This window comes from Melospiza georgiana, chromosome 13 (genome assembly GCF_028018845.1).
Source record: "Melospiza georgiana isolate bMelGeo1 chromosome 13, bMelGeo1.pri, whole genome shotgun sequence".
Lineage (NCBI taxonomy): Eukaryota > Metazoa > Chordata > Aves > Passeriformes > Passerellidae > Melospiza > Melospiza georgiana.
This window is the reverse complement of record NC_080442.1, coordinates 18,514,683-18,539,827: the sequence shown is the minus strand read 5'-3', so window position 1 is coordinate 18,539,827 and position 25,145 is coordinate 18,514,683. Positions and strand designations below refer to the sequence as shown.

Below are 25,145 nucleotides of genomic sequence, written 5' to 3'. Positions count from 1 at the left end.
CTGCTGCCTCTCCCTTATCTCTCATCTGCCCACATCATACTTTCTCTGCCTGATATGCATCATTTCATCCCTAATACAAAAATTCATGTTGGTATTTGTAATTCTGCAAGTTTTATGAACTCTTTAGAAGATGTTTGTGTTCTTCATCAGTGCAAGAGGGAATAAAACTTGCACTGTAACACAAATGAGTGTGGTGACTGACAAGGCAGATTTCAAACTGTCAGGTCCATTATTTCCAGTTTATTTCTGTCTGTCTGTGTACATGTTGGAGCACTCACAGTAAAACAAAAAGCTGAGATTCTTTTTTCTTCTTTTTTTTTCCTCTCCTCTAGCAAATCCAAGCAACATGACAATGTTTATGCCAGAAGTATCCAGATCCCCTCAGGAAGAAGGCAAAATGCCTCTGGGTCAGAATGTACAAGTCACCCTGTAGCAAGGAGCATCAGTACTTTTGGTCCTTTGGAAGAAGACGAGAAGGAAAACCAGAAGATCAGCCATATCATTCCTACTGGTAGCCTGCCTGCTACTTTGCAAGGACCAACTGTGTGTAGTTTTTCTACCTTAAGTCATTTTTTCATGTTTGCCATCGATTAGAGATGTGTAACAGCATTAACCTTCCTCAATTGCAGTAAATGCTAGGTTGTATTATTTAAACTAATGCTAGTTGTAGCTTTTAGATGTTGTTGTGTGTCATAGGGAGCAAAAGCATTTATAAGACCTTGTAAAGACAGTTATTTTCATTACATTAGTTACAATTGATGGCATGTTCTCTGTTCCTGCAGGATCCCTTGAGCCTGGAATGGCGCTTGCCTAGTCCTGATCCTATAACAGTTCCTTACCTCAGTCCTCTCGTGGTATGGAAAGAGCTTGAAAGCTTACTTGAAAATGAAGGGGATCATGCAATAACAGTGGCAGACTTTGTAGATCATCACCCCATCGTGTTCTGGAATTTGGTGTGGTATTTCAGGCGCTTGGACTTGCCCAGTAACTTACCAGGATTGATACTTTCTTCAGAGCACTGCAATAAGAACTCCAAGGTATGGGATCTGATAGGAAACACAGACACGTGAGAAATGGCTGCTTTCCCAAGTAGGAAATCATTACATGATTGAGTAACTCTTGGAAATTTGTCATGCACTATGCTGAGCCCAGTCCTGAATTGGTAAAGAATGTGTCAGCTGAGGGCAGATGCTCAGAACTGTGGAACATGTGCTCAGCAGTCCTTGTGGGGGGCCAGTGTTCGGCTCTTACTCATCCCACTGTAATTTGGGATCCTCGGTTTCAAGGGGGATAAGTTGCTAGACAGTTTTGTTGCTATTTGAGTAGCTAAGCAGTAGAAGGAGGAAGTTGAGATATTAGGGCTGTAGAAAATAGGCAAAACACTTGTTTGTCATGTCACTGATTATCTCATTAAGCTTTCTGTATGTAGTTTTAATAGCAAAGCTTTTTACCATGAGACCTAGAGACATGAAGATACATGTTAAATACAGAATTCCTCTGTCATGACTTTGTAATAAAATGTTTTTGTGCATTCTCTGGTTCAGATTCCACGGAACTGTATGTCAGAGGACAGTAAATATGTTCTTATTCAGATGCTATGGGACAATATGAAATTGCATCAGGATCCAAGGCAGCCTCTGTATATTCTGTGGAATGCTCAGAGTAAGTTTTGTTCTGTGTGGATTTTGGTGCTCTTTTTTAAGAACAATTTTCATTTTGAACAACTGAAGCATCTGTGTTGAGAAAAGATGTCTTTGTGGATTGTTCACACGAGCTACAATAGTGATTTTTGATCATACTGCTTTTTGTCTTGCAGGTCAAAATCGCACTCTTTTGTTTGAGAGTGAGTGTTAAGCTTGGTGTTGCTATTCTCAGTTTGGGTGACTTGTTTTGGGAGGGAGGCTGCTTCTGTGCTTAGCAGTAAACTGCTTGAACAAGTTTTACTTTTCCAGCATTTCTGTTTCAAATCATTGACTGGTATTGCCAGTGGCTTTTTTTTCACTGGGATGGGAGGAATGAGAGGGAATACATTTCATTGATGTTGATCATCCATTTAGCTCGTGTTCTTATTTTTAGAATTTGCTTACTCAGAGTTTTGTTGCTGGTATTGGATCACACACCTGAAAATAGCTCATGGCCCATTGCATCCATTGAGTTTTTTATGTGCTTTTTGTGTTCTACATTGATAATTTTTGACCTGATGTTTTATTCACTGCATACATGTCAATATTTTCACAGATTTTGTGGCCTTTTTTTTACAACTCTGTACTTGCTACACAAAGAATTTGTTTATTCTTACAGCCTTTCTAATGTTTTTCAGCCCAGAAGTACCCAATGGTCCAGTTATTGCAAAAAGATGATGACTCCTTTAACCAGGAGCTCTTGAGGAGTATGGTGAAAAGCATCAAGATGAATGATGTGTATGGACCAATGAGTCAGATACTGGAGAGGCTCAACAAGTGGCCACATGTTAAAAGACAGAGGTAAGACAAACCAACGTGCCTAGCTGGAGCAGAGTTGGGCAATAATCAGCTTATTAAGGTGAATGATATTTTCCTAGTGTGTTTTTTTTAAAGAAAAAAACCCAGTGTTTTTCACCAGTGTTTTCAAAATTTATCACTCTGGTAAATTTTTTTTATGGTAACTTCCACAAACTTAGTTTTTACATTTTTTTACTTTTTCTTCTCCTTCTCCCCTTTACAGCCACCTCTTTTTCTTACCTCTGAACAGTGGGAACTAGGGATCGTGTATATATCTGTATATTTTGTTATTGAATGTTATTTATAAATTAGTAGGTGTTTTAAAATAAAAACCCTACACTTGTTTCTAGGGTGTACAGAAAAGGAGCTAAGAGAAGTTATGTTTCATATTTAGGCAGGGGTATTTTTCCATTAGCAGTGGAAATGGTGAACATTAATTTCTGTGAATTTTCATTTCTTGCCTGGATTTACTGATTTATACTAGGATATACAACAGGCTTGTCAACAGCTGGAGCACTGACAAGGTGTTTATTTGCTTCTCTGCCTGCTTTTTCAAGCTAATGTGAAAATGCAGAAAAGCAAATTACTTGCCAGGTTAAATTTTGTGGAATTTGGTTGAGTGTTTAAGTGCGTGTTTCTCTCTGCATGCACTTGGTGCAGCTTCCAGGGGACCTACCATGGGTGATGTCCATGAGGAATCCAGGGCATTCCCCAGAGCTCAGAAATTATAATATTTTGGAGGCACAATCAGGAGTTATGTTCAAAATGCCGTTTTTTAAATAAGTTGTCTTTAAATGCTTCAATCTATTTTTAATAGAGATGGTTTTGTGCTGTATCAGTGCAGTATGTAAATTGGGGTTTTTACCATTTCAGGAGCCTTTACAGAGAAATACTGTTTCTTTCACTTGTTGCCCTGGGAAGAGATAACATTGATATAGGTGAGTTCTGCCAACTATTCAAATGAGCACAGATGATGAATTTATGCAAACTTAGTTGTACAGCTTCCAGAAAAAAATAATCTGTAGATTAGATGTGTGCCACTCTGTGATAAGTGCCAAATAAAAAGGACTTTACAGATATTTTGTGCTGATAAATGCAGCTGTTGTGGCATTTGGGTGGTGTTTTTGAGCTTGCTATCTGAAGTTGTTTTTCCCTTGCTGCAGATGCTTTTGACAGAGAGTACAAAATGGCCTATGATCGTCTCACCGCTAATCAGGTGAAGAACACTCATAACTGCGACAGACCACCCAGCACTGGGGTGATGGAATGCAGAAAGATTTTTGGAGAACCATATCTTTAAATGTACCTGGCTAAAGAGGTGATATCTATGACGTATCCCTGTGTACAATAACCACTTCAGTCACAAGGAACATCTCAGTCTTCAGTGTTCAGGAATGTGCGACAGACTGCGGCACGAGGCCTCGGGAAATTCGGCCTGGCTGCGGTTGTGGAGATGGACAGAGAGCAAAATGGGCCAAATACTATTTCCCTGTCCTTGTCCTTTCTGCAAATCAGTGTGTGGAGAGGCAGGTTGTAAACAAAATCAGTTCTCTGACTTGGGACGACATATTACAGCTCCCTTTAAAAAAAAAATAAATTAAGTAACAGGTGGACAGAAACAATGCACTGAAACTAATGTGAGCGAAGGAAATTCTTCAGAATCTATTGTTTACATAGAATATTCATGATGTTATGAAGAGCATACAAAGTTGTATTATACATATTTTAAATTGTTTATAGTAAGTTGATATTTTTTTAATTTTTTTAAATTACTGGAGTGAATTTTAAATGGACTTGCTGCAGAAGCAATACAGTGCTTATTTTTTTTGCAGTACACTGCTATTTATAGTAACTTGTCCAGTTACTTTTTGAAGAGTGATTTGTTTTTAAAGCAGAATAGAAAATGTTAACCTTCACCTATACAGTACTGGAGATCCAGGATTTCTCTCATGCACACTTGGAAAACATGTTACCACAGCAGTCAGAAGGAAGGTATGGTAAATTTTGCAAAACTCTAACAAATACACTGATGTCTCTGTGAAACACTTCTGTAGAAATCTCCTCTTCCTCTCCTGTTCCCTTCCCTCCCCACTCCCTAGGAAAGGGAAACCACATTGAAGAGTCCTATGGATTTTGTTGTGGAATCAGCCCATCTCAGCTGTTGGCATTTGTTGGTGTGGCTCATTCCAGATGTGAGCTGGAGCAAATGCCAGCCTGCAGTGAGTTCTCCATGAACACGCAGCGCTCAGAGTCTCAGAGGTTGTGTTTGAGGCACTCAGTACAGCACCACATAATGCCTATCCAAAGCTGCTAACTCAAGTACATCCAGCAAACTTGCCACAGGGAATTATAGGGAATGTAACTTACTGGGGCGTATTGAGCTTAGTTAAACATACTTGGAATGTTCTGTCTCTATTTCACAGAAAAAACAACTTTTTGTTTCCTTTGTAGAAAACTGCTATATCAATCCTTGTGGTGGAGTCATGGCTTTTGCCTCATGTTTTCTTGTTCTAGACATTTAAAAAATGTTCTGTGCTCTCAGTCACGTAGCAACTCCTCACCAGAAGGTAGGCTACAGGGAAAATATCAGAAGTCTTGCATGGAGGTGGGAAAACAGACATTGAACTGTATAAAACACCCCAAACAAATTTAAATCATGCTTTAACAAATAGATTTATTTTAAGTAATCTTAATTATTTTCCACGTCTAATTTTAGTTGTTGCTGTTATAATACTTCCAAATATTCAACTGTTACATTAGATTTTATATTGCAGTCTGCCTACCAGTAGGTGTTTTTAAAAACATCTTTAGTGTGCAAGTATAATAAACCAGCAATACTTAGGCAGAAAGGTGATAAACTTTAAAGCTAGATTTACTTTATTAAGTGAAATAGAGCAAGCCTTAATGGCTTAAATGAAAAGTAATGCTGCTATGAATATGAAGCTCTGTAACCTCCTCCCAGACCTCTGTAAAGTTGTAAGAAGAAGCTGCCCTAAGAAAGGATTTCAAACCTGTAGAGCTGCAGGTATGTGCTGATGATAATTGCAGGATGTAGTCTTGGATACAGCTTCCATCAGGTAATGCCTCTTCTCTAACGTGCTGCTAATTATGTAGCTGACCTTCTTGAACGTATCCCCCCACCTGAGGTGGAGCTAGCAATGCTACACTTACAACATCTTTCACATTTAATTTATTTTAACAATTTATGATGCTCTTTTTGTACTGCCACGCTTGTACAGTACCCTTGTGCATGAAATGAAGCTCCTTTTTTCACCCAGGTACAAGGTAGAGATATCCTCTTCATTCCTCTGAACTATTGTGAAATAAACAGGCTATTTTTGAACACATTCCCTGTAAGTACCCCTTAGTGTGCATGGCTGCTCTGTACAGTAGGAATGCTGCATTACCATGGAAATCTTGCCTCCAGTAGTTGCTGTACTTAAGCTCATAGCTGGGTGTGCTGTGGAAGGTCGTGTTCCCAGCTCCCTGCAGTTCTGTTTCCCATTTGCCACTGGGGCAGCCACTGTTCTATAGGATCTTCAAGCCATGAAAGGAGAGAGAGCAAGTGCTTTTTCCAGAGCTGCCGTGGGGTGTTAGAGGGGCTGAGCTATGACCCAGCTTCCCACTCCCGTTCCGGGGTGGCCGAAGAGCCGAGCCCGGTCCCCATGCCCAGGACACGGCACAGGGCAGCACTGTCACACGTGGCCCTTCCTCCATCCTCGTCCCAGCCTCCTTGTAAGGACTCCAACTGCCTCCAGACTTATAACCCAACCAGTCTGACTTCTTTCCAGCATCCCCACACTGGCAGGGGGTGGATGCTGCCCTGGGAGCAGGGCTGTCCGTGCAGCCCTCACACAGTCCCTGGGTCCTGCATCCCCGGCACGGCTCTGCTGAAGCGCTGCCAGTGTTAATTTGGGTGTGCTTTGAAATTATGCTATCATGTAGTAGCTCACCAAGTGAAATCATTATACTTAATGAATTGTTTTATAAAGTCTGTTGCAAGTCAGTCCACTGTAGAAATGTATAAAAACAGAGTCAGAATAACAACATACTATAAGTGGGAAATTTTCCTCATTCAAGTCACAATGTTCCAAACATATCCTGAGGTCGATAATTTTTAGAGCATCATACAATTCAGTGTTGAAACAGTTTTCAAATCTCATTTTCCTTTATTAGAAAAGCAATTTGACTATATTTTCCAATACCACAAAGATGAATAAATAAAATATTTGAGACATATTTTCAATTTAAAATTTTGTATGAAGTTAATTTTCTCCTTTTGTGTACTAAATAAGGCTTATGTCCAAAACCTGAAACAAAGGTTTTACATTTGCAGTGCAATATATATTTTGCTTTACTTATGGTTCCACTGGAATAATTATTGGAGATGAAATACTGAAATGTGAATAGAAATTGTGCTGTTTCTCTGACACTGCTGTGTCCCATTTGAGAAGTCTTGCTGTTGGCACAGTTACAGCCTGATGAATTTGACTTCCACTGGCAAATTAAATGATTTGTATCCCAAGAAAGAGAAAATTCCTGCATGTAAAGTCTTAGTGTAACAAATGGGAGATGCAAATAGTAATAATAGAGAGGGGTATTTCTGGATATTATCTCACTGGGATTTAAAAATGGTACTTTGTTAGTCTGCAAGCAGCACTTTTTAAATGAATGGTTGTAGATTTGTAAATATGTAATGTTTAAATTTTATTTACCAAAAACCAGTATGTTGGATGTTTGCTTTGGTTTGTAGTTCCTTTAAAATATGCAAAGTCAATGTTCACAATGTTAAGGTTTTTTTCTGTCTCATCCCAAAAAAAAAAGACGTTTTACAGTGAGTCAATAAAAAGCTTAAAATCTTTCTGGTTATTTTCATTAACATTTTATTAGATTGATTAGAGTGACAGAAATGTCTGCAACTCTTAACCACATTGTGTGCTCCCATGAGGTGTTAACAATAAACCTCTCAGGTTTGGTGATGTCATTGGCATTTTTTCATCTTGTCTATGTAGAAGTCAGTGTTAACAAGAGGAATTAGTGCTGGGTAAATAACCTGTAACTGTCAGAGATTAGTGTCAGGATGAAAACAAACCCCCAGCATTCAACTCCTTTGTTGTATTTGATTCCTGGCTTCAGTTTTGATTGGGAGTAATGTGCTGTTCTAACCCCTGAGCCTTTCAGTCTTTTTTGCAGCAAGACCCAGGTGCCATCACACCTGTACCAGTGGCACTTTACAGGAGTTTTAGGCACTGCATTGCAAGATCAGGCACAGATCTGAAAGGAGCTCAGTGCAGTTTGAGGGAGGTCTCTGCTGCGATGCAGTCTGAGTGTCCACACAGGGATTTTAAGCAGAGCAGTTCCATAAAGACCCAGCCACATCAGTCTGATTCTCCTCCCACTGAAGTAAAATTCATTGGTTTCAGGGAGTTTGGACAGTTCACTGACTAATTTTGAGCATGTTCCTGAAAATTTCCTGCCATGAGTAAATATTCTGGTGAGTGAAAATCAGCTCCTTTACCTTGAGAGGATCAGCCATAGTGAAATTTTCATGCATCTAAATTGTATCGGCCTTTCCACGAGTGCCTGAGTGTGTGTTATTTAATATTGGTCATTTAATACTGTTCTGATCCTAAAGAAAAACAGTAGAGGCTGACACACCAGTTAAGATGATTTATTTTTTAGCATGTTAAAGGAATCTTATTTTCAGTAAGTTTGTTACAATTCTGGTTGCTTTTTTTCAGTAGAACAACTGCTACCTCAGCCCCCTTTTGATGTTGCTGGATCCTCACAGCCATCTTGAAGTGTCCACATGTCATACAGACACTGGGCAGGATATTATCTTGTCCTCTAACATCACACTGATGATCAGAAACACAAAGTAAAGAGCAAACATGGTGAGCCCCAGTAATTTGTTCATTTTCCATTTACAGATAGCAATAGAGATAATCACAAACAGGAGCATGAGGAAAAGGAGAACAATTGCACAAAACAAACCATTGCTGCTGACTGCCACAGGGCTGAGGCCATTGAAGATAGAAAAAAGGAACCAGGGAACTGGTAGGCTGCAAGGAAGGGAAAAGTAATTGAAATAAATGTTTTAAGGCAGTTTGTTATCTGCATCATAACTAAGCAATTTTTCCAAACTGGTACAAGGGGAAAAATGCATTATTGTATTCAATATAACTCAGCATAAATCTAAACTGGATGTTTTTCCTGTCAAAAATACATTTGGATAATGCTTGCACTATCATAATGCAATCCAAGAGTAAAAGGGTTTGAAAATAATACCTAAGAATTAAGTGCCTTGGTGAGCTATAATAAAGAAATGTCCTGATGGTTGAGGATGGGAGATGCAGGCGCTGATACTGACCTTCCCCAGGAGATGAATGTCTGAGTGACCAGGTAAGGCTCCTGTACAACTTGGACATTAGCCAAAGATGTCTTGCATTTTTGTCTTGAAAAATTGGTAATTTTGTGTTGAATGGTGATTTGGTTAATTGGGTGAAGATAGTGGGCTGAGTTACAACAGTTTGTCTTTCCTGGTTGGGTTTGGATTTGGGTTGGGTTTCTTCAAAAGGAACTGGTTGCTCAGCTGCCCTTCACTTAACTACAGCTAAAATGAAATTAACTGAGGCACGTTGGTTTCAAACCTGGTAACTTTGTGTTTCAGAAGAAATGCAGCTCTTGGCATGGCCCTGGTACTCACCCAACAGTGATGTCGAAGATGTTGCTGCCCACAGAGCTGGACACAGCCATGTCCCCCAGGCCCTTCCGGGCCACGATGACACTGGTGATGAGGTCAGGGATGGATGTGCCTGCTGCCAGGATGGTTAACCCCATAATCTCCTCTGAGATCCCAATTGTCTCACCAACCTAATCAACACAATGTTGGGTAGGGCTTTAGCAGTGGAACATGGAGTGCAATTGCTCTGTGCAGTGTTAGGGTTTGTGCCATACTTGAGTTAAAATATTCCAAGTCCCATAAGTGTGGCAGCATTTTCCTGATTTATAGGACTAATAATTTCCATTTTACTGTGTTTGTTGGTTCTGGGTTTGCTCTGTAGTTTAGGAAATCTGACCACATTGATGCCAGCACTGAGCCAAGGTCAATTTTCCTGTCCTCAGTCCTCCTCTTCTGGATGTTGTCTGCCTTTGCAAATTTAACATCAGTTGTGCAAGATCTAAGGGCCTTTGGAGATGACAGCCCTTGGATTTATGGAATGATCAGATCTACTGTGCATGTGCTGTATATCACTCAATACAGACTGGGGGGCTGTTCCTACAAGATGGAAATGTTATTTCCCAGAATACAAAGTGAATATTAAGATGGGGGAGGGAAGAACATTTAGCATCTTCCAGAATCAGAACCTATATTTTCCTAGAATTTTAATTAGGTAATGGATAATTATGTTCTGCACAGAAACATTCATTAATGAAAAGTCAGAATTAAGATAAATCTTGATGGTGCTTTTACTGATGCACAAACTCTGTTAGAAGCTCTCAGAAATGAATGCATCTTTGTCAAATCAAAAAAAGGACATCGAAAATTCCCTTTTGGGTTCTAACAAAACAAAGTTTCTACTGTTGTGATGGATGACTGCAGCTGTAATTCATCAGATAAAATGTCACAGTAATACTGTCCCCTCACTCCATCTACTTGATCTGAAATGGGGATTTGCAGGAAAAACAAAACCTCTCACCTGGTGAGCCCACCACACCATGAGATAAGAGAATGCCGCAATCCAGAGGATGGATCCAAAAAATGTGATGACAAAGAATTTTTTTGATTCCTGTTGAAATCAAGTTTGGAAAGAAAAAAGAGAAGTTTCAGGGAAGTTAATAGTCCCCACTGAAAACTATTCACCTGAAACACTTCACTGCAATTGATTGCTTAACTTGGCCCCTGGTCTCTGTTTGCTCTTTTTCAGCTTGATTAGGTGACCTGTAGTTGCTAGAATTTGTGGTTTATTAAATTAAGTCTGGAATGACATTACACTGCAGCTGGGGCTCCTGTCCCACTCCCTGCAGTAGTTACAGCCCTTCAGCTATGCAAAGACTCCAGACATGGGAAAATGGACCCAGGGACTCTGGCCCAGAGGAAATCTGTAGCTCAGTTCATGACTCCAGGAGCAGAAGGAAGGTGGATTCTTACCGAGTTTCTGACATCAGGCAGAGTGCTCCAGAGAGGAAAGACAATGGGAAAGAGGAAGAGGTAAATTGCTTGTTTTGTCCTTGATTCTGGCCATTCCAGAGACAAGGGCTCATCGTTTTCATCACTCTCTGTGTTGTCACTATCACTGTCCTCCTGGCTCTCAGAGCTGCTGTCATCTGAGGTGTCACTGCTTGATGGGGGGGGCTGTACACAGAATAAAAAATCAAAAAGCCAATATATTTTCACCCAAGGAGCAGAACAAGGAGCTGCAGTTACTCACTGTGGCCTCACCTGAGCAGAGCTCACATTTGTAACCTGCTGAGGGCAGCCACAGCTCTTGTGGGACAGGACCCAGGCACACCCCAACCCAGCACCTGTGTATTGTTAACTAATGGGCATCCATTAATTAGAACCACCTTTTAGAAACAAATATTTCATGTCCTTGAAAAAAACTTTTATTCATTGGAACTGCCCAATCACCCAAAAGGCATTTGGGGAGCAAAACAGAACAGTCTGCTGGTGAGCACAGGACAGGCAGGTGCTCTTATCTCTCCTTACCCTGGAGTACCCTCAGAAGAGTCACTTGAGGGGTCAATACTATCCAGTATCACTTGGTGTCATCGTTTGGACCCAATTTGTGTTTGTAAGCCAAAGTGTTTCAGCCAGCATCTTAGATTACTACACACAGAGCCTATTTATAGATGGCAGTGACATGGGCTGGGTCCTGTCCCAACAGCTCTGGAGAGGGAAGGGAAGGAAAGGACATGAGAAGGTCAGCCTGGGTGGGCACTCAGTGCCTGTGCTCCTGATTTGGGTACCTGTCCATCCTGTGGCACATCTGCCTTCTGTGTGTCCTTGCTGGGCTCAGACTCAGTGGCAGGAGTCACCTGGACGTTGCTTGGTGCTTTCTTTCCCTCTTCTGCAAGAGCAATAAGAAGGAATGCTGGTTTCAGTCATCCTGGATGAGTGCCCAGCATATCAGGGATCACCTTCCCTGTGACCAGCAGAGGGTCTCAGCTCCCTCCCACAGTGGTGGCATTTCAGGTTAAATACCCTCAGATTGCTTTGGTTTGTTGTGTGTCCTCCCTGACTGCTGTGATTGTGTTTAGTAAATCTGGGCAGAATCTGGCCCACCTGGAACAGAGTGAGACCTTGGTGCTCCTCTGACCTTCATGCAGAACTGCTGTAAGGGGCAGGGAAATGCTAATTACCTCATTTACAGCTGATGGGCATTTCTTGGTTTCTTTCTGGATTCTGAAGTTTGTATTAAAACCATCCTTAAAACCCAGAAAGGATGTAAAGCTTTGCTCCTCAGGTTTCCCCCAAGCTCCCCCCTCCCTCTGTAGAGCACAGCATTCTCCAGGGACCTGATACTCTTCAAGGCTTCTGAGAAATGACCAGGATGTGCTGCCAGACTTTAATCCCTGATCTTTTGGTGGGTATTCAAAAGCAAATAGGAAAGTGCTGACACATGCAAGGAAATAACTGCAATGTCCTGCTGTTCCTGCATTAACCTGCATAGCCAAGAGGAACACAGAAACCTCTGTGGGAACAGCAGAAATATGGATAACACGGAGCAGGGATGAGGGAGTGAAGTCAGTGTGGTATTTATAGCACACACCAAGAATTTACTTGGGTTTTAAACGGTGTTTCTCTCAAATTTGGGCTCATTCACTTCTGTGAGGTGCTCAAGTGCCTGGGTGGTGTGGAGCTGGCACTTTCCACACCAAAGTTTCTTGGTGTTCAAAATCTTCAGCCTTGCTGGCAGCACAAATCTGTGTTGTAGCACAGGTCAGCTCTGGCTCCACAGCAGCCTTTGTGTCAGGAGTGACTGACAGAGGGCAGGTTAAATGTTGGATTAGAAATGCTTCCCTCTGAGGGTGGTGAGGCCCCAGCACAGGTTCCCAGAGAAGCTGTGGCTGCTCCATCCCTGGAAGTGTCCAAGGCCAGGTTGGACAGGGCTTGGAGCACCCTGGGATGGTGGAAGGTGTCCCTTGGCAGGGGTTGGGATGGGATGGTCTCTAAGGTTCCTTCCAACCCAAAGCACTATATGATTCTGTGATGCTGTTAAAGGAAGTGTGGGATCTCAGCACAGCAGTCCTGATGTGCAGAGTCACTGAGACAACCCTTGGGGGGCTTGGAGGTCCTGGAATGTTGCCAGAAGTATCTGGTGGCTGGACTTTGATCCTGCACAGGGGACGACACCTGTATGAGGATGGGAGGATCACACTGGGATAAATGGTGAAGGGATAGGTTAATTATAGTGTGAAACACAGGTTTTAGAATTTCAGTACAGGGGGGTCTAGAGAAACAAGATGGAGGAATTAGGGCGTGTCCTGTCCTTCTTCTTCTTCTTCTTGGCCTCCATCTTCTGTGGTGGTGGTGGCACTTTGGGATTGGTTCTTACTAAAAGTGCACTTGTCAATAAGGGTGAAAGGTATTGGGGAAAGTAGGTAAATATCTTATACGTAGTTTTGGGTATAAAGATAGGTGACCGCCCTGGGGGCTCTCAGTGTGCTCATGGCTGGCTGCTGTGCAGACCTCTGTCGGGCCCAGAGAAAATCTTGTAGATAAAAACTCATAAACACTGGAGACCGAGAAAAAACCTGAAGACTCTTTTTGTCCTTTGGAGCATGGGCTGTCCCAAGGCCATCCCGAGCCTTTCCGGGCCATCAAAAACAGCCGAGAACGGGACAAGGAAGGGTGCACAGGTCCTTGGAATTGATACAGACACAGTGTCGATTATTCCCTCTGGAGGAACCTTCTGTGCCCTTCTGCAAGCATGTGAAGGTACTTGGTTTTAACCAACACCTCATTTGCAGGGTCTGCCAAAGAGCAGCAGCACCCAAGTGTCTGCAGTGCCCTGCTTTCCCTCCTGCACTGTTCCATGGCCATTTGCAGTCCACCCTTGCAGCTCTCCCTGCCCTGCCTCACTAACAGCTCCTCTGGGGATGGCTGCGTGCATCAGTCGATTCCTGCTGCATTGTTACAGCAGCCATCTGTGCCCAGAAACAGCACAAAATTTGTGTCACACCCCAGAGTTTCCTTGCCTGCCCTTGGGCTTTGCGTGCTGGGAAGGGGTGAGGGCTTGCAGTGCAAAACAAGGCAAACAGTGCTGGCTCTTCCTGCACTCACCTGGCTGGGAGCCTTGTCCTTCCAGGGTCTCAGCCTTGACCTTGGCCAATTTGCTCAGGGTGTCAACCCTGTCTTTAAATTTTGCTGTGGGTGAGAAGGACACGATCATCAGGGGCTGTCACTGCAAAGCCCCCCTGGCCCTGCCTCCCCCAACACTCACGAGCTCTTGCCCCCTTCCCCCTGCAGGTGCTGCCCCAGGGGTTGTTCTAGCTGTGAGCTCAGGTTTGGCTGCTGCTAGGTGCTCATAGCTGTTGGATTTAACTGCTTGGTGCTACAGCAATTACACCAGCAATTTGACAGAACTATTTAAGGAGACTATAGAGTGATGCCTAAAGCTTTTAGCTTTTATATTTTCCAGATTCTGTACTGCATTAGTACATAACTCTGAACTTCATATACAGTGTTATCAAGTTCTCTTTACAGTTCAGACAAAACTCCTTTTCCAGCCCCAGAACCAAGGATACCATTGCAGCTTCAGGCCCAAAAAGTGCAAACAACAGCAAACTGAGGAGAGCAGCCTGGGAGGATGGGGCTGCATAACCTGGAGCTGCAACTGGATAATTAACTCCAATATGGAAATGGACCAAAACTTATGAAAGTGTGGAAATGTGTGACCTGCTGTCCATCTTGGGTGTAGCCATGGCCAGGCTCTTGTACTGCCCAAGGTGTATCCTTTGAAGGCCTTTTAATAAATCCCTACTTTATTCCTTTAACACTGTCTAGCCTCTGTTCTAGCCAGCCTCTCAAGGCATCAAGAGGAATGAGAAATCCTTTTCAGGTCAGTAATACAAAGGATATCTGTACTTCATAGGAATAAAATGCAGAAAGAACAGACGGGGAGTTTCAGTGCAATATCATCATGATCACAATGGACTATTGATTTTTTGCCTAGGCTAGATTATGAGCAAACTAAAAATCACACCTTCCTCCTGCCATGTGGCTGTTGAAGAGGCTTTAGGGTGCTGCTTACAGCCTAGGCACCTGAAGGGAATGGAAAATAAACACCTTTTGTGTTCCCGTTCCCTGGAAAATGATTGATTTTTCTAAGTATACACAAGTGTCTCCTGCTGGAGCTGTTCTAAATTCCTGGTATCCAGGTTCAGCATGGTTCAGGCTGTCTGAGAGATGTTCTTCACCAGCACAGGTCTGGTGCTCTATTTCTGGGACTGCTGAGAGATTCTTCCACTGTGAACCAAGCTCTGCCTTACTCAGCTGAGCTGCTTTTTTTATTGATTTACAGTGAACTGTGGAACTGTGTGGCTCTATAGTTGTTTTTTACTCAAATGTCTTACTGCTCTCAGTGAAAGTGAACAAGAATGGGCTCAAAGAAAAGCCCCATTTTGCTCTAATCTCTGTCCTCTGTTGAGCTGCACACACAATGACTGAGGGTCACTGGGTTTGCACATGGGCAGTAGCCACAAGAATTGGCCAATGCTGTGTTTGGCTTGTGTGCAGGGCTGTAAAATAATTTTCTCTGAAAGTTTTATCACACTGATTTAATCTACTGTGTTGTTGACTATGCACCCAGAAGGTGCAGTTGTCATATTGCCTCAAGGGTGGGGCCCTACCATTTTATTAATCACTGTGACACTGAGATAATAGAAATAGCATGTCCAGCCATGTGGGCAGAACTATTGTTGTGAGCTGAACCTTGTGAAAATCAGTAACTTCTGCTGTATGTCCAATAACTGGGCCCAGGCCAGACAGGAAGACCTCAGGGGACAAGTCCTACACTGGTGAGATTCCTGCTGCTGTCTGACAGAAACATCTTTCACCAGCTGGGATTTCCAATGAGCACTGGAATGGTTGGACTAGGATGAAACCATCATGGAGTACCAGAATGGTTTGGGTTGGAAGGGACCTTAAAGGCCAATCCCACCCCCCTGCCATGAGCTGGGACAACTTCTACCATCCCAGGCTGCTCCAAGCCCCATCCATCCTGGCCTTGAACACTTCCAGGAATCCAGGGGCAGTCACAGCTTCTCTGGGCACCCTGTTCTGGGGCCTCACCACCCTTGCAGGTAAGAATTTCTAATCAAATGATAATTTCTTCTCCTTGGAAAGGCTGGCTGGGACTCAAGAGCCTGACTCTTCCATGCTCCTTGTCAATACTGAAGGTCACTGGAGGGGATGTGAAATGTTGGCTTCCTTCCCCCTGTGCTTGTGCACAAGCACATCCCTCAGTGCAGGGGTGACCTTTTGCTCCCAGTCTCCTCTAAGCACTGGGCAATGCATCTTTCTGTTTGGCTTTTCCCTGAAGCTGCTGCAGAAGCTGCAGTCAGCAGGGTCAGGCTCAGCCTGAGATTATGGAAATTCCAGCTCCTGGCTCGCTGCCCTCAGCCAGGCCCCAGGCTGGGAGGAGCCCGGGAGCATCTCTGTCAGGATAAACAGATTAGGCCCAGGCCACTGGCCAGTTCTCATGAGATCAGCCTCCTTTAAAAGGGTGGTAATTCCTCTGGCACACAATTCCTGCAGGAGGGACTGAGACTGGAGGCAGAGCTGGCTCTAAGCTGGCCAGATCTGCAGGTCAGCATGGGGAGGAAGGATGTCCATGGGCTGTGCAAGGCAGTGTCCCTCTCAGTCCCCTGGGCCATTCACTGCTGGCTGCTCTGTCCCCAGGGCTGAGAGCCCATCACACAGGACATGTCTGTGTCCAGTGGCCCTGAGAGGCTCTCCAGGAGAAGTCTTGTCCTCTGAACTGACAGCATCCAGGGTGGACTTCAGGTAGCAGCTGAGCTTCTACCTTGAATTTGGCTCTTACGTTTAATTCACTCTTTGGCTCTAATATTCACTCTAACAGGACTGGCAACACAATCAGCAGGGAGGATTTTTTCTTTACAGTTTGGCATGAGCCTGAAGGATTTGGAGATTCTGCTATATAAAAGTGGAAGTATAAAAAAAGTCTTGTGATTCCTTTTTGCCCTCTGGATCTGGAATGCTAATGAAGCAAGGAGAAGCTGTAGCTGCATTCAGCCTTCTCCAGCCTGCAACAGTGCCCATTGCTCTGGTCTAATTTTCAAAATCATTACCCTGTTATCTGGGGCAGAGTGAGGGCACACAGCTCTGACAACCTCTCTGCTGGAGCCTTCTGCTTCATTCAAAAAGAAATGTAGGTTTCTGCTTTGTTCCCTGTGTGACTAGAGTTTAAAGAGTCTGGTGGTAAGGCTAGAGGTTCAGAAATGAGAGGGTTCCTGAGCATTTCCAAAATCCTCACTGCCTTTACTTCCCCAACAGTTCCCTCTGGTCTCTAATGGGATGATCTGGAAAAGATCTCACGCTCTTCTTCTACTCATTTTCACAGGAACTGGGGAAAAGGACAAGAGAACAAACTTGCTAGAAATTCCTAATTTAAAAAAAGGCACATTGAAGGTAAAAAGTTCTTTCAAAAATATAATTCAGGATGCCATGTAAATATTAGAACTTCCAAAGTAAACGCGTAGTCTCTCTGAGACAAAGACTTAAATAATGATACCTTCCTAATACAAAAAGAAATAACTCCACATTCTGAACTCAATCCACTCTTCAAAAGAGAAATTTTGTTTCACACAAGGGGTGTTGCAGCTTTGTGTTTCACACTCCTGCATTTCCAAGACTTCTTTCCCTGATATTTGGGATTGGAGGCCCAGTGCTGGCAGCTTTTCAATGTTTTGGGCCTTGCTGCCCTGAAACCACTTCTGTGCTGCCCAAATAAAAAGCAAGGGCAGCTGAAAGAAGGAAACCCTACAGAATCCTGATTGCAGCAGGTTCAGTGAGGAACTGCTGAGCAACTGTTGGCAACCTTTTCCTTCTGTTGAGTGTTCATTTCCACAGCCTGTAAGTGCTGATGCCACAGGCCTTGGCAAGAAGGAACAAGAGCCCTTGAGGGAAGATATATTGCTTTGGGATCATCTTTTATGTGGCAGCCTAATTACAGAAATGTGCCTGGTACAGAGAGAGCTGCACACCCAGCAAAGGGAGGGACAGTGTTGGAGATCCATGGGAAGCAGGCACAGCTGTCCCCAGGGTCCCACAGGGCTGCAGGGCTGTTAACACAGGACGAGGAGCTATTGACATATCAGAACACAAGCCCTCATGTGCCTTGCAGGGTCAAATCCTTTTCCAGATCCTTCCTTGGGATGTTATTCCATCTCTTTGGCCAAGCTCCTCAAGGCACTTAGTTTTCTCAGTCTGTGCATAAATTCCTTTTCTCCAAACTCTTTTCTTTAGGTAGGAAGTTATCAGATTAAGGAGTATCTCCTACAAGACACACAGGATTTGACACATTGGCTCCTTGATTTTTGAGTGCTGAGCTGTTGTAATATCAGTAATTTTATTGTTATATTTTGTAAGGTGGTGTCCTGTTTCTCACAGCCTTGAGTGGAGCAGGCATGTAGCTGGGGCAGAGGTTTTGCCATTAGCTCAGTGGCGTTATTAAAGTAGAGGCTCTGGTTTATAAAACCCTTCAGGAGAGGCTGTTGCAGCCCATCCCCGCGCGGTCCCTGCAGTATCAGGCACAGATACACACGGCCACACTCCCATCTAGTGGCTGCTGCACACACACAACTCATCCTGCCGGGCCGCCGGCGCAGGCTGGATATCGGGAAAATTCCTGCACCCGAAGGGTTCTCAAGCCTGGCACAGGGAGTCACCATGCCCGGAGGGGTTTAAAGGATGTGTGGATGGGGCACTGGGGGACACGTGGCCTTGGCAGTGCTGGGGGAACAGTCGGACTTGATGATCTTAAAGGTCTTTTTCAAACTAAATGATGCAGTGATTCTATGAAATGAGTAGGCAAGTTCTCTTTGAGAGAAAATCCAAACTGGTCGCCAGGTCCTGTTTATTCCATAGTCACAAGGCCTGGGAGCAGTAGCCTCTTCAGCAAGGCCAGGGGAAAGCTCCCTGTTCTGGGCTGAACTGGCTGGGGCTCTCCTTGGCCTTGGCTGCCAACCTCAGCCCCTCAGAGCTCTCCTGCTGAGGGGTCCCAGAGTTTCACCAGGGCACCAACCTGGATCAGAAAGCCAAACTTGTGGTGGCCTTGGGTGGGCAGATACTGCACAGAGACATTTAGAGGTGTGGGATGAGAAGGTGCTGGAAGGTTTTTGAGTGGCAGCAGCCCCTCAATTCTGGCACGTTCTGATGCTCAAGGCAATGGCACATCCTCTTGGAAGGTTTTGGGTCTATGCTGGTGCTGTTGATACAACCTTTTGGAGGCACAGGAGGCAAGGAACAAACCCTGATGAGTCTGGCTCTTGTTAGGCTACTGCTGATAACACATTGGGTGCCTTCACTGGAATCTGTCAAAGCAGACACTGATCTGCCTTGCTGTCCTCCTCCAGCCTCCTTGTTCCCTTGATCAGTTTGTGCAGCTGGGATTCTGATCTGGAGAGTCCTCTTTGTAACCTCTGTGAGGGACACGAGAGGTGTTGATCTGCTTAGCTTCAATCTCTCTTTGAATGAGCAGCAGATAATCTCTTTAGAACAAGTAGGGCAGTGGAGGGGTGGGGCATGTTCTGGGCTAGGAAAGAAAATCTTAAAGATGTTTTTTATTAATGTGCTTCACCCCTTTGAAAATAAACCTCCACAGTGTGATTGGATTAAAGTTAATATAAAGCAACACATTAAAAGGCTGTGTACAAACACCCTGGTCTGTCTGGAGATGAGGCTTCCTGGGCAGTTTAAAAGAGGTTTTGGATCTGAGCTGGTCATTCCCTGGCCCTGGGGAGCTGCCCATTGCCTGCACAGGGCTGTGGGCACACTGTGCCATGGCAGTGATGATTGGTGGGCTTTCAGAGGTGTCAGCCTGAATCACACAGAATTGGCCTCACCATCAGGATTAGAATCTCAGCTGGGATTTTAACCACTGTCAAAAAGAGAATTCCTCAAGGGATTTATCCTCTTTTTGTGCTGCTCTTTCAGGGCTGGGATGAGGTCTGAGCTAAGAAGAGGAAGATGGGATGTGCTATGGGACAGGGGGAGCCTTTAACTCACATTAACTGCACTGCAATCAGAGAGACAGCAGAGATAGAGGATGTCACCACTTCCAGGGATCCCAGCAGCAGCTGCCACCACAGCAGTAACCAGCTGGGCACAGGAAAAGCAGACATGGCAGGACCAAAACATGAGGTGTTTGTCCTTGGCAGCCACGCAACTGGAAGGGGCACATCCCACTGTCACAGAGCTCCCTGCACCTGACACCACCTGTGATACTCAGCTGCACCCCAAGGGTGAGTTACTGACCCCAAAATACTGATTGTATTCCCAGTGAAACCATTCAGGGCTGTGAAGCCAAGGCCCTGTGGTGTGGAGCATGCACTCACCTTCTGCCAGGGGGTCCAGGGTGTGGATCATGAGCTGGACGATGGTGCCGCGCATCTGAGAGTTGTGCAGGGAGGCCGAGCTGCTGCCCCGCTGCAGGGCTGGCCCAGGCTGTGGGAAGGCACAAAACCACTCAGTTCCAGCTTCTTGGTCCTCTACACCAGACAAGGCCTCTCCAGGCCATGGGGCAGCAATTCAACAGCAACAGAGGAATCAGTGCTCAGTGTTTGCTGAGCAAAAGAGAAAGGACAGACCCCACCAGCTGCTGCTATGACAGCCCAGGAAGAAATTTGGCCATGAAATCAGGTAAGAAGAGTCACTGTCTGAATTTCTATATGACTGTTTTATAGCAGAGAATGAGCAGCACTCTTCTAGTTAAATCCACCTGGGAAGCCTGAGCTGTCTCTTAAATTTTGTAAAAATTCCTTAAAGGACAGGATTCTGCCAGGTGTCTCCTTGAGCAAACTGTGGCCATTGTGCCTGATATGGTACAGGCTTTGGTCCAGGTTTCTTGACACAGGAGTTGACACTTTTATTTATGACCTGACATAGGGGAGAGATTCAAAATACCATTACTTCAGATCCCTGTAAAGTTTCTTAGACCTACCTGAAGCTTCCTCACATCTGGTGGCTTCGTTGTTCCATCATCTACAACTGCCCTGCTTGTCTGCAAGTAATGAAGAACAGAAATGACCAATCACCTCTGCTGCTTCGAGATCTAATGATCCTCCAGGCTGCTGCCTCTGGGGAAGTGGCACAGCTGACACAAATGTCCATGGATGCTACTGAAAGAGCCAAAGCCATGAGCCTCCTTAAACCCATTGGCTTCTGAATAAAGCAGGATTCTACCTAAAGCCTCCCAGCGAGGATGCAGGCACCTGAGGGCAGACTCACAACTGATTCCTGTAGCTACAGACAGACCCAGACTGCATCCCCAAACATGTGTATCCTTACTCATTTTCCAGCAGAGAGAAGGTTCAAAGACAGGGTTTTTTTACAGTGATTAGCATTACTTTCCATCATTTATAATTTCTGTGATTAATTTTTCCCAAGGGATAGGTTCAGCAGCTCTCTGTCATGCTACTAAACATTAGTGAGAGCTCTCTGCAAACTTCAAGTGCAGGGCTGGATTCAATCTGTGATGTTTGGTGATGTCCACAGTGATGTGTGTGTGTCACTGCAGTTTCTTGCACATGTATCCCACTGAAATGTAACCCAGGAGCTTTCAGGACTCCCAGCTGTGAGGACTGGCTGAACAACAAACCAGGAGTAGGAAAGAGAAGGAGTTTCTTGATTCTGCACCACTTCAGCTACCCTGACTTTCCTTATCTGCTTCCTTCCTTTCCTTAAATGATGTGGAGTGCCAGGATCTGAAGGTAAAGCATGCTTGAGGGCCAGGGACACATCTGACTAGCAGAGCATGCAGTGCCAGGGGAGAGTTTGAAATCTGCTGCCATGGAATTGGGTTTGGGCACTTCAATCTGTGAATGCTGCCCAGGAGAGCAGGCAGTGGTTGCTAAAGCTGCCAGATGCCTTTCTGTGCTGCTGATCAGGTAAGGAGTGATACCACCAGCATCCCAGCAACACATCTGGCTTCAGAGAGAGAAAAGAGAATTTCCTCCAACATCTCTCAGTTGCAAGAGGCTGGGACAGAAGCTTTTTCTACCCTGTGTACCAGAATTGTCCAACCTTATTCCCAGACCAAAAATGTGTTTCTGCAAGTGTTCTTGCTGAAACTTCTTTTGAACAACAAAGTAAGCAAAATCCCACACACCTTTGAAAGCAGCCAAGAGATATTTAGTAATTGCACAGGCAGAACTCCCTGTTAGTGATGGTCTCCACTTTCTTAGATCTCACTAGTTTGGATTTCCCCCATTTTAAACCCATAATTATTGACCAGTACCTGCATTCTGAGGTTTGAATATGTGCTTTGTGAAGGAGATGCAGTTTTTCTTTGTGGTTTACACTAAAAGTTATTTCCAACTTGCCCTCTGAACTCTAAGGACACCAACCTTCCGCATATGCTCTGCTGATGCTGCCTGCACAGCATTTAGCTTCTTTTTCAGCTCCTGCTTCACCCATTGCTCCAGGAACACGTTATGTTTCATGGTGAACACGTATGTGGCATAGGCAGTCAGTAAAAGGAGGCTTTCCCACCAATCAATGACACTGTCTAGGAAAAACAGGATGAGCATCAGTAAGTCTACAATGTAGAATGTGATGTCTCTAAATAAGGGCCACCATGTCAGGTGGAGTATCTGCCTCGAGAAGAGGGCACAGGTGCCAATGACAAAGAGGATATTAAACACTGCTGAGCCCACAATGGTACCGATGCCGACATTGCTGTGTGAGATGAAGACACCTATGAGGGACGTGAAGAGTTCTGGTGCTGATCCACCTGCTGCCATGAAGGTGGCTCCAGCCACATCTTCAGAGATCTCCAACTTCTCAGTGATCACTCCCAAAGCAGGGACAAAATACTCATCACACACTATGGCCAAGGCCACAAATACATACATCATGCCAAAGATGTGAAGTACAACCCACCCTTGCCTGCGTTCTTCCACACTGAACAGGTCCTGGGGATATTCTCCTTTGGACTCATAGGGTGGTTTTTCATCTGGGGAGCTTTCACTGGAATTTTCTTGCTGTGGTGTTGTGCCCACTGACGTGGTGACGGGCACAGCTGGCTCAGGATCCACATAGATGCAGTGCCTGATTTTGGGTGCTGTGCCATTGCCTCTTACAGCAGTCTTGTTGCTGGGGAGGTCCCTGGAGGTCACTTTGGCAGGGTCCGTGGGCTGGGGGGCTCTGTGTGATGCTGGAAGGGCAGAGGGGCTGGACTGGAGCTGGTAGAAGGAGAGGACCAACACTGTGGCAAGCAAGAAAAGGATTCGGTTCCTCCGTAGCCGCCTCCTGCGTGGTAAATGCATTTCCTAAAGGTTCCAAACTCAGACCTGTGTCCAGAAGCCACTGAAGACTTCACTTGGTCAGCAGTTTGCTGATCTGGAGCATCAGGATTGGAACTGCAAGCACAATTTCTAGCTGATCTGGAGCATCAGGAGTGGAGCTGCACAGCACAGAATGGGGAATCCTGCAAAAGAAAATCTAGTGTGAAAAACAAAGTACTGCAACTTTCCAGCATTTGGGCAGCAGCCCTTCACTGACTGCTTGTCTATTTTTCTATAAAAAGAAATGGATTTAAATGAGTAAAGAGAGATCTAGATCCAGATTTCAGTCTATTTATTAATATGACTGTAGGCTATGCTGATTAATAATGAAAGGTTTGGCTTAAGAGAGTGGAGTTGGCTGAGGCAGTCCAATCCAAGCTGAATTCTGGTTCCACCAAATGCCCATATCCAGGAGCTGTTAAGGACTGCATTGAGCAGAGTCCAGTTGTTATTCTGCAATATTATCAATTGGGTCAGTGTGGTGCAGGAGGAGTGGATACGGCTTCTGTCAAGGAACCAAATTTAAATTGCTAAAAATGATGCTCTGAAGACAAGACCAAGCTGTTCAAGTATCCCTGCTAAACCAGTTATTCACCAAAACAACCTCAGGGGGATGGAAACTGGTTTAGATGTGATGCTGCTCCATGGCTTTCCAGCCTTTCACTCTCCAGGAAACCATCCAAGGGTGAGGTTTTTCCTTCAGTTTGAGCAGAGGGTGAGGAGAACGTGGTTCTAGTAAAACTGGGGGTGCTGAGCAGCCATTTGTTTCTATGACTACATCTTTTCAGGGCTTTCTGAAATCAGAACTGGCAAAGTGGAATTGTAATCATACCTTTTATTAGGGGGTAATTAGCATATCTTGCATAATTATGTGAACAGCATTTAGAAAGGGGGAGAAATTGTAAATGTCAGAGTGACAGTGCTTGCAGCTGTGACAGCACAGGAACAAGGATTTGGGGCTGGACAGAATTCACTCTTCAGCACTGCTTGAATGTTTTACCTTAGAATGACACTCTTCATAGATTATTTTTTCCCCCAGAGTGGGCATGTTACATTATTCTTTAGCTGTGAATCATAGTTTTCTAAACCATTCTCAGATAAGCTCTTCATGCAAGTTATCACACAGTCACCCTCTTGCATAACACCCAGGGAAGTTAACAGCCTAAATTCCTTGCAAAACAGGCAATGTTAATTTAAATAACTGGGAGAATCACTAAGGCAACTGTAAGAGAGGGTTATGGGAATGCCTAAATAAATAGATAATACAAGCTTTGCTTTTCATACATAAAAAGAAAATAAACATACATGTGGCAGAACAGCACAAGAGGTATAACAAATTGCATGTTAAGAGAAAATAACTTTCCCTAACAAAGACAGGAGAGTTAAAAGGTAGAGAGAGAATACAGTTATGCACACACTCCTATTTTAAAAGCTCCAAAACAAGCTGCTTAAAAGATGTTTTGCAAACAGAAAGAAATCCAAAACTAGGATCAGTTCTAAGAGCTCTGCAGCCTTTCACAACTCCTGACCAGAAGAATTCAGAATTGTTTCTCTAGTCTTCTAAGTTTAGGTCAATTCCTGATAAACTCCTTTTCTAACCTCCTGTCTCAGTAACACGAAATCCAAGCAATCACACAAAGCTCCCCAGCCTACCTTCCAAAGGTCTGTCCAGGACGAAGGGGAGTTCCAGAGGCTGGGTGTAGTGCTGGAAGCTTCTTTGGTACTTAACAGCCAGATGGGAGATGCTGTTGCAGAGAGAGGCAGGTGAAAATGATCCCATTTTCAGGATGTCTCCTCTGCTGGCAGAGTCCCAAAAGAAGAGCGGGTCAGGTGTGAAGGACATGTTAGTGGAGGAATTCCCAATCCAGTTTAATACCCACAGCCTCTAAGAAGATTAAATAGTATTGTATAGATTTGGGTCTATCTCTGAACCTTTGTCTGCTACCACAGGTTATTCTCAGTGTGAGGACAGGTGATTATCCCCTTCACAAACTCCTGCACTGAAGCACCAGCCATGGACACGGATCACCCTCACGGCCCTGGCAGCGGCTAAATCACATTTACAAACACTTTTAAACATGGAACACTTTGAGGCATCTCCTGTGGCTGACAGGCCAGATGCCAGACAAGCAG

General features: G+C 44.3%; 2 protein-coding genes across 4 annotated transcripts in view; one reads left to right on the top strand and one right to left on the bottom strand.

The window, feature by feature from the left end:
* DENND4A (DENN domain containing 4A) overlaps positions 1-7,341 on the top strand; it is a 48,987-nt gene extending 41,646 nt beyond the window's left edge. For 2 of the 3 annotated variants that reach the window (XM_058033169.1, XM_058033167.1), the window contains exons 27-33: positions 333-543; positions 783-1,037; positions 1,545-1,662; positions 1,817-1,843; positions 2,321-2,483; positions 3,354-3,418; positions 3,644-7,341. In XM_058033169.1, the coding sequence (XP_057889152.1) occupies positions 333-543; positions 783-1,037; positions 1,545-1,662; positions 1,817-1,843; positions 2,321-2,483; positions 3,354-3,418; positions 3,644-3,780 (976 nt within the window). In that variant the 3' untranslated portion in view covers positions 3,781-7,341. The remainder of the gene's footprint in view (positions 1-332; positions 544-782; positions 1,038-1,544; positions 1,663-1,816; positions 1,844-2,320; positions 2,484-3,353; positions 3,419-3,643) is intronic. The other variant, XM_058033170.1, reaches the window with a different exon arrangement.
* A 951-nt stretch (positions 7,342-8,292) lies between these two features.
* SLC24A1 (solute carrier family 24 member 1) lies at positions 8,293-22,994 on the bottom strand. Its single transcript, XM_058033529.1, has 9 exons — positions 22,074-22,994; positions 20,669-20,728; positions 20,064-20,172; positions 13,768-13,851; positions 11,451-11,551; positions 10,633-10,836; positions 10,181-10,270; positions 9,187-9,353; positions 8,293-8,542 (listed from the first exon to the last, which is right to left on the bottom strand). Exons 1-9 carry the CDS (start codon positions 22,992-22,994, stop codon positions 8,293-8,295), a joined length of 1,986 nt encoding a protein of 661 aa, XP_057889512.1.
* Between the last annotated feature and the right edge of the window lie 2,151 nt (positions 22,995-25,145).

Excerpts from the sequence above, each read along its gene's own strand:
- SLC24A1 (XM_058033529.1), bottom strand. The coding sequence starts at position 22,994 with ATGCATTTACCACGCAGGAGGCGGCTACGGAGGAACCGAATCCTTTTC. Across the intron at positions 11,552-13,767 it reads AGGACAAGGCTCCCAGCCAG|AAGAGGGAAAGAAAGCACCA; the intron begins GTGAGTGCAGGA and ends TTGCTCTTGCAG. Across the intron at positions 9,354-10,180 it reads TGGTGTGGTGGGCTCACCAG|GTTGGTGAGACAATTGGGAT; the intron begins GTGAGAGGTTTT and ends TGTGTTGATTAG.